Source organism: Osmerus eperlanus, chromosome 10 (assembly GCF_963692335.1).
Source record: "Osmerus eperlanus chromosome 10, fOsmEpe2.1, whole genome shotgun sequence".
Classification (NCBI taxonomy): Eukaryota; Metazoa; Chordata; class Actinopteri; order Osmeriformes; family Osmeridae; genus Osmerus; species Osmerus eperlanus.
In genome coordinates, this window is record NC_085027.1 from 4,506,884 (window position 1) to 4,515,531 (window position 8,648).

General features: G+C 40.0%; 1 protein-coding gene across 2 annotated transcripts; it reads right to left on the reverse strand.

Moving 5' to 3' along the window:
* LOC134028328 (COUP transcription factor 2-like) lies at nt 1–3,379 on the reverse strand. Of its 2 annotated transcripts, none has more exons than XM_062471811.1 (3): nt 2,349–3,379; nt 1,423–1,944; nt 1–404 (listed from the first exon to the last, which is right to left on the reverse strand). In XM_062471811.1, the coding sequence occupies exons 1-3, from the start codon at nt 2,809–2,811 to the stop codon at nt 130–132; spliced, it is 1,260 nt and encodes a 419-aa protein (XP_062327795.1). In that variant the 5' UTR covers nt 2,812–3,379; the 3' UTR covers nt 1–129. The 2 variants fall into 2 exon arrangements, with proteins under 2 accessions (XP_062327795.1, XP_062327794.1); XM_062471810.1 differs by having other exon boundaries at nt 1,423–1,947.
* Between the last annotated feature and the right edge of the window lie 5,269 nt (nt 3,380–8,648).

An 8,648-nucleotide genomic window follows, 5' to 3' on the forward strand; every position in this document is an offset into this window, starting at 1 on the left:
TCCAATAAATACAGTGTCTTTTATTGAGAAAATCACAAATAATCATTCCTGAATCGTTCCTTCTGTTGAACACCAGCCTCTCTTCAAACAATAACGATGTTCAGATTCCGTCCTCGTTGTTACTTCCAGCTACTGAAGCGACATGTAAGGCCAATTGAAACTGCTGCCCGAAAGCAGCATATCCCTTATCAAAGTTTCAATTGGGGTTTTGCCGACTAGTCGGACGAAGAACAATTGTTCTATTACGGACGACGACACTGTGCGAAGGGAAGGCAGGCGAAGCAATAGCTTCCCAAATCTTGTTGGCTGGTTGGGGTACTGGCTCCTGACATACTCCTCTAAAGCACACTGGGATTTCTCTTGTAACCCTTCAACATGAGCCACATCCGACAGACCACACGCATCTACAACAGAGAAAACAGAGTTAAATCAGGTGCATAGCGGCCTCATAAAGCGCATAAAGGCTATTAGGACATAAATATCGTCGACGTAAATATATATGCAATAGGCAATAGTACCTACATACAATGCAAATGTAGGCTAGTCATAATAGTTGACCTCATCAAAGTAACGGCAGAAATGAATATCATGTCTATCTGTCAAACAATCAAAGATGGCGCCTGTTCTTTGATTAAAAACAACGAAATAGGGACAAGAAAATTGGCCAATTGCAAATAAGCACACGTAGAAAAGGTAAGTTCAAGCCTTAAGTGCACACTGAAGCATATATGAAGTCATTAAAATCCCCGTTTGAATGTTGCTCTTCTATCCCTTCTGTCGCGCAATGTAAGGTTACAATGCAGGGGTGAGGAAAAGGTCATGTCCCAGTTTACGAACACGTGCATTGCTCCTGGTTTTCTACTGTTCCAAAATTATGTTGGGGTGTTTGGATATTGCCGAAATACCCAATTAGCCCATTATGATCTTGTTAACAAAGTAAACTAGGCCTAAATTATATCTCACATTTTGCAGTCATTATTTTTATTAGGTTTATGCATCCCTGGAAGCCAAATGCCATAAAGCATTAGTTCATTTTTTTGGTCCTGCTTTTGGTAGCTTACAAAAGGGTATTTGACATTCAATTTTTTTTCTTCTGAGGAAATAAATAGGTACGTATTATAAATGTAATAATTACTCACTGAATGCCAGAAGTAAAATAACACTAAAAGTCAACATCCGTTATGATACTTTGGTAGGCTATCTAATTTGCTATAGGTCTATCATAAAATTGAGACCACTGACAGTAAGGGGTCTTTGAAATGTAGCCATAGCTTATTCCCACGTGGAGAGGGAGGTATAGACTTAAATGGGTTAGTTACATACTGTATTTCAGTATGTTTCAATTATTAAAAAATGAGGTCTACAATATATATAGGGCCTAATATATATATATATGTTTTATTTATTTTTAAGACAGTTTACCTGAAGTGAAGAGGACAATGGCCTTTATGCAGCTGTATTCTGCTGAATCCACATGCAGGACTTTCAGCTTTTCTACTTGTTCTTGAAATATCCGAATGTGGTCCATGAACGCTACAACTCTATCTGCAGACATGGGGGAGGCATGGAGGCCTGCTGCAGCCAGTAATGGGGCTACATGTACCGGCATAGAGCACTGTGCCGCGTTCAGAACAAACAGCTCACTCCAGGTTAGCCTTAGAAGGGCTACTTGGTCTGTGATTTGGAGATCTGGAAAAAAAGGGATGTTCCTGGCCCACTCAACGGCGCTAAAAAGCATCCTGGCTGCCAGTTCGCAGATGTTTTCGATACCCATGAGGTTGTTTGACTGCATACACTGAGTGCCATATCGGGATGTTGGGTAGGGCTCCGCTCGTAGGAGAAGAGATATGTATCCGGAAAGGTAAGAATGGCACTGTAGAGGGTCTCCATTTAAGGTGAATTGGCCGTGGTATGGCTGCGCCGGTAATACCCGTCCTCTTTGAACTGCTGCAAAAAATAGAACGGAATAAATGTATGAACGTCTGCATGCTGCAATGATTTCAGACAGGTATGCATGGCCTTTGAATGGTGTATGGCATCATATAGACCTACCACACACTAATACACACTTTTTCAAATGCATTAATTGACATAGCACACAGTATATGACAGATGTGGCTTTTCAATTAGGACAATATGTCATAGGCCTATCATGTATGCATAATCATTTTAATGTAGTCATGTTTAAAACAACGCATATAGACATTGATACCTGATGTAGATAATAAAATGCATTACCAAGCTAATTGTAGCCTACGTTGCAAACCGAACATTGCACGTTCTCTATACATAATTATAACTATCAGAAACATTGTGGTTTCAGATGACAAGCGTAGAAGAATGTTTACCTTCCCGTCTCATGCCTACTTTAAGGCATTTCTTCAAGCGACAATATTGGCACTGGTTACGATGGTGCTGATCTATTGGACAGTTCCTGCTTGCCCTACAAGTGTAGCTGAGGTTCCTTCGGACGCTCCGTTTGAAAAAGCTTTTACATCCCTCGCACGTGAACTGTCCATAATGCTTTCCACTCGATTTGTCGCCACATACGACGCACTCTATTTGTTGAGGTTGTTGTTTGTCTATTGCACCGTTCATCGACTGGTTTATGATAGACTGCGTCGTATTGCTTGCAGGGGCGCCTTGGGTCGCTGTCTGAGTTGTTGGAGTAACATCCAGCGAGGACGTCGGATTCAGGTGGCCCGTTAGATCGGTCGATATAGACAGAGATCCCACTTGTGAGTCAGGTGAAGAGATTGTGCCTTGAGTGTCGGCGACATCTTCTGCGCTTCTCCACGCTACCATTGCCATATCGATAAATCAATGTTTCCAAAACTTTACTCGTCTTGCTTCCAAACGTTGCCGAAAACCACTGTTATTACAATTTAAAGATACAAGACAAGACTATTGCAACATTTTTTTATGATATTTAGAGACATAAACAATATTAATAAACGATGATGATCGATGCATATATTTACAAACAGCGTAGAACACAAAAAGCCTGAAGCTTACGAATAGCAAAATCGTCCAATATTATCACCAAGGTTTGAAGTGGACGACCATGTTAATATGTACCACAATTTCCAGGGTAAAATCTATCACGAAGTAAACTAAATCCACGTTGAAATCATTGGGAAGAAAATCCACAATTCCCTGTTCCCTCCACAAAATTGTCCACGTAACTCAAATAAAATGCGCTCTCTTGATTAGGACATGGAACTCAACCTCATGAAATTAACTTCTACGTGGCCTTCTCCAGCCAAACGCTTTGTGCTATCCAAATAGTTATCTGTTACCTACATGAAAAACGCGAAAGCGAGCGAAAGCGAATTTTGATGATGGTCAGCTGCCTTCTCCAGGACGGGACTAATGTGCTTGAACGTATCGGGTGTGACTAGCTGACGTTTCCATCAGGGTGGTTGCCATATAAGGAAAGGGGACGTACTTGGTTGGTTTGTGCAAAGGATACCCTTTCAGCACTATTGGTTTATTAAAAGTGTGCTCTTTGTTAGAAATGTGTGTGGGCGCACGCGCGCGTGATAAAGTGTACATGGATTATATGCCTCTTAAAAAGTGATGCATTGCTAGTTACTTGATAATATGTTCAGGAACAGTGGTGTGGGATTACATTTCAAAATTAAATTGAATATAGCAGTTTTTTGGACAGTGGAATAGGCGTATTAGCCAACAGAAGAGAATGTCTTCTACAGCGGGTACACAGCTAAATCTAGCAGTAATTTGATGCCCCCTAGTGTTAAATTTTGGTTCCGGACTCTTGACCACAGCACCGTCCGCCATGTTATTGTAAATACCTTTAAAGCCTGATCTAGATGGTTAAGTAGGTGACAGAAAACAAAAATGGGAATTGTTGTTGAAGGAAATAAAGAAGAAAAATCCTAAATACATCCCTCTCATTTGTTTAGTTAAAACTGACAGGGTAAATGTGGTTACATTCATCTGGATGTGAATGTAACCGTGTGGCTACCTGGGTATGGGTAGTGCTCAGATGCCCCCCCAAGTATTGGAAGCTATTCTGCCAACGGTATGATAACAATACTATTCACTTCAACAGGGTCATGTCCAATTGCAATGCCCAGGCTCTGACAATCAGCTATAGGTGCACATAAGTATCCAGTTATGTTGACAAAACCACTGTGATTCACTGTCCTCAATAAGTTGGTAACGTGGACTTACCTCCTGCTTGGAGATCTGTCGCGGCTTTCATGACACATGCGTACCCACACATCATTGCATCATGAATCCATCTAAACTCATGCCCCCCCTCAGACAAGTTGCACCATATGGTTCACCCTTAAATCCACTGAGTATTTAATAACAGGACAGATGCACTGCATCCATGAGAGGATTGGGAAAGACAGACTCATCAAGTCTACAGAGCTACAAAAGCATAATTTTGCAAGTACTGTGCAACAGTACATTTGATAAACAGTTAAACATCTACACGAAATACTGTGGAACAACAAGTTTTACTTCAGGTTATATAATCCAACAATAGTAATAAAATACATAGTTTGATTAGCATTATATTCGTATCTGAAATATAGTATCTGGAATATATAGTGGATACCTAGCCTATATCACAGGACTGTATTTAGACAGCTTTCTAAGAACCAAAAATGTAGAGCAGACCTAGTAACCTAATCCTGACTCTGGAAGAGGAAGGAAGGCATAAGCTTAATAGACAGTCAATGAGATTAACGTGTGATCTGAATGTCAATTACACTTACTTGGCAGTGTTAATGGATTTCCGAGCAGCTTAAAGTGGTGATGAAAGTTCACTGTCAACACCATGGTAAAGCAGTCCATTGAAAAAATGCAGGTACAATTAAGAATGCATTAAGTGTGCATTTCCACACTGTTTTAATGAGTGGATAATGTCAGCTACATTCATTTAAAAACATGTGTCTAAAGATGTTTAAATAATGTGATGTTTTTTAGACATAAAATTAACAGATGTATGACGATCATTTTTATGTCAGACGACACATTAAATACAAAACTGTAATTGCTAAATCTGTCAGGTAGTTTCTTTCACTGATGTTAAACATACTTGCCATACAAATGAAACATAATCCTGTTTAGGACATCTTAACAAGTGAAATCCCTGGACAAAGTACAACAATAGCCTGTTGAACAGATTACTGCATCACCAGTAGTAGTCTCAACTGTCTCCCCTGAAAACTAGTACTGTAGCCCCACAGTATATATTCTTTTAAGAAATTATTTGCTGAGTAATATTGCATTCACTGACACAAGATGCATACCCATAGAGATTACCACCATGCCATGGTCAACAAAGGGATCCTCATTAGACATGCTACAAATTCCTATTTATCCTTTGGCCTCTGAGGCAGGGAGCCAACAGCCCATATTGGATTGACCCACATAGACACTTATTATCGAGCAACTAAAATACACACCAAGATTAACAGAGTAAATGGATAGTCTTCCCTGGAACGCTCTTTTGGTTTTCTAATGCAGGGTTACAAAAATGAAAAAGAGCGTTATCTTGATTAACCTTGAAGTCACTATGAAAGTGTGTTAAACAGTTGAAAAAGAGTTCAACATACTGTACAGTAAATGCTCTCACAACATCTGACACAACCTAAAGACGCATAGAAATGTCTGTGGTGAAGATATGACACATCCACAGATGTTCGCTCACAGTTTGTGGATCTTGATCTATAGATAGGTGGATGAAAACAGTCTGAACAGTTATTGTTGGAGAGTAATACTGTGCCATGCAAGAGTACAATCCATGGGTATTGAGATTTATTTACGTTGGTCTTGGTCTATACACAGTGATGATGAGGTTGGTGGTAAAATTGGCCATTGAGTGTTGACGATGCAATCGTGCCATTTTATCCACAATTGGTAACGTTAGTCAAATGTTGTTTGAGTACACATACCTCATTTATCAGGGGTGAAAACTAACTGTGACTTTTTTGTCACATTCAAAATATTCGTCATATTTCAGGAAGGCAAAACACTTTCTTTACTGTAGAGTAAATGGGAATCATTTAAAGAACTAACAGAACTCGAATGGATTTACCAGAAGGAAACTGGGATAGTGTACTGTTGAAGTGTCTACAGTATGTTCAGGCTACTACTTAATGTTATCAATGCATAGAAGCTGGTCAGTTTACAAAAGCTGGCCAATGCTTAGAACTGTAAATTGCATTGCTCTAGTGGTTGGATTTACACTTCCAAAAATGTAAGCTAAAAGCCTTTATTCATTTTGTGGACTGTTCATGCAACAGTCTACATGTAGTTAGGAATATAACGTATAATCCACTCCTATGTGTCTGCTCCATTTTAATAGCGAAAACAGAGGGCAACTGTCACTGGTGTTTTCAAATGAGAGAGGAAATGTCATTCAGCCAAACATTTTTGTCCTTCACTAAGCCAGATTTCCATACAGCAGAGACATAGAGTGCTATTCAGCTTTTTGACTGATTATGTATGTATATCCATACATAGAGCATAGATTCATCATCCCAATTTGTCAAGCTGGTGGTGTCGTGACTTAATTATAAGCGGGGGACTGGAGTGCACTTCTCTTTTGGTTCATTTGGGGAGGGGGGAGGGGTCCCTTGCCCCCCTCCCCAGCTCCAAATGAGGATCTACAGGATCATAGATAGTTGGCACTGGGGTAATTAGTGTGATAAATGCTTCAGCAGTACAAATAGTGGCAGTCCTGTGTCTCCTCATCTAGTTGTAGCATGTCAGCATGCTGAAGCTCAGGGCTCATCAATGTAATGGATGTCTATCTACGAGGGCTATTCCTCAAAACAAACGCTCAGAACCCTCTGCAGTACAAGCCACTGGTCCAAGACTTCTATTTCCTTGTGTGTTTGAGTAAACATGTCTTTCGAAAAGGCTGTAACAAGCCTTGCCGTTACACTGTGCAGTGTGAATAGGAAATACACTCACAAGAACTTACACGGCAATGAGTCGGGCTATGCACATCTGAGGTTAGACTGCAATTGTACTTTTACAGCTTTGAGCACTAATGATGGATATGCTAACGACGTTGTGCTAATACTCTGAGGGACTTTTTATGAAGTGGATATGCACCAGGGATGTAACATGTCACTTCAGAAATGATGGATCACATTATTAGATTAGAGCAAGGACAGGCTGCTTTACTATTTGCAATTCACAATCTCCAATTTTGAATAGACCTTCTCTACATGAACAGAATAATTGGACTGCTGTCAGAGGGAGAGTGTGAAGTTTAACAATGAGGGGGACCCTGTAATAAATCAGGTCACGTGTCAACCAAATCATAATACAACACTAGAAGTATGTGATATGTCATTGCACATATATTGTAAGAAGGGTTAGGATGATGTGATAATTGATTCCATAGAATACTTTGAAATATTTGTATCTTTTCCAAGAAAGCATTCTGTGGTGTATAGCGTGCAATGTAACTATATCTAAACTTCTAAACCAGAAGAGTTCTTGAATAATGCCCTGTACATGGGTGAATGCCTCGCCTTGTCAGTTCAGATCTGAATGGACAGATCGTCACATACCGGTCATCCATGACTGTATGGGTAAAGGTACGTAAGTTCTGCTACAGTGGTAAAGGTCAGGGAGGTCGTGAAGAGGATGTTATTTTGGACAGAACGAGGTGAGGCTCTATCCGAGTCCTTAGGTCAATGTGAAGACAACTGGAAAACACATTTTCCTGTCAGGGCACAGAGAGCAACATGGGTTTTAAGCTTTTGTCGTGAAGTCCCAAGCCATCGAATCAATGGCCAAGGAACATGACACAACCTTTCAGAGTCACTCGGCATCAAGTGCAACAGGGAATGGCACGGCTTTCCATTTCACCGCATTGTGCCCCCAATGGGACCCGGCTGCACTCTAGAAACAAGAACACTCACCACATTCTCCACTCAGATACTGGGGCTGTGGCTTGATATTCAACATGACCTCTTGTTTCCTCAAAGGGATGCTACAATGGTATGTGTTGGTCAACCTGGCTTTAACATTTGTAATAGATGAAAATATATTTAAAAATTTGTCAAAAAAACTAAACAAAATATGATAAAAAAGCAGTAACTTTTTTTTAATAAAAGGCGATGTTTGCATTTGAATTCATTCTTGCATCCTTAATGGACATGGAATTAACCTTTGTCCTGTTTGACAGAATAAATGATTGACAGCGACAACAGTATTAGTAAACACTGTCACTATGATAGACTTCACCCAGAGACAGGACAAACAATGTTGTTTTACCGATGTTTCAGAGTGGTAAAAAAATTATCCCCACAGTATTATCACCAAAGATAATTGTATTTACTTTACGTTGAAGGTATGCCACAAAAGCCTTCATGTTAGTACTGTAAAAAAAACAAATGCTGATATTCACCAGTTATCATGGGGAACTGAAGTGAAAATACTGAAGACATTTGGTATGACATTTTGATAGGAAATGTCTAGAGTCCTTCTGAACACTGCCATCTACTGGACAGTAGAAACATCTCAGCATACATCAGAAGGTGATGGAGTAGAGGAGGGTCAGAGCTAATTACGGACAAAGAGCCTTTCCTGGTAATGGCATCTTAGTCATATGAACATGGCAATAAGTATGGTGCGACAAGACATAATAA

Coding starts and splice junctions, on each gene's coding strand:
- LOC134028328 (XM_062471810.1), bottom strand. CDS start 2,811: ATGGCAATGGTAGCGTGGAGAAGCGCAGAAGATGTCGCCGACACTCAA. Junction 1,948..2,348: donor AGTAGGCATGAGACGGGAAG/GTAAACATTCTT, acceptor TATTTTTTGCAG/CAGTTCAAAGAGGACGGGTA. Junction 405..1,422: donor CATTGTCCTCTTCACTTCAG/GTAAACTGTCTT, acceptor TCTCTGTTGTAG/ATGCGTGTGGTCTGTCGGAT.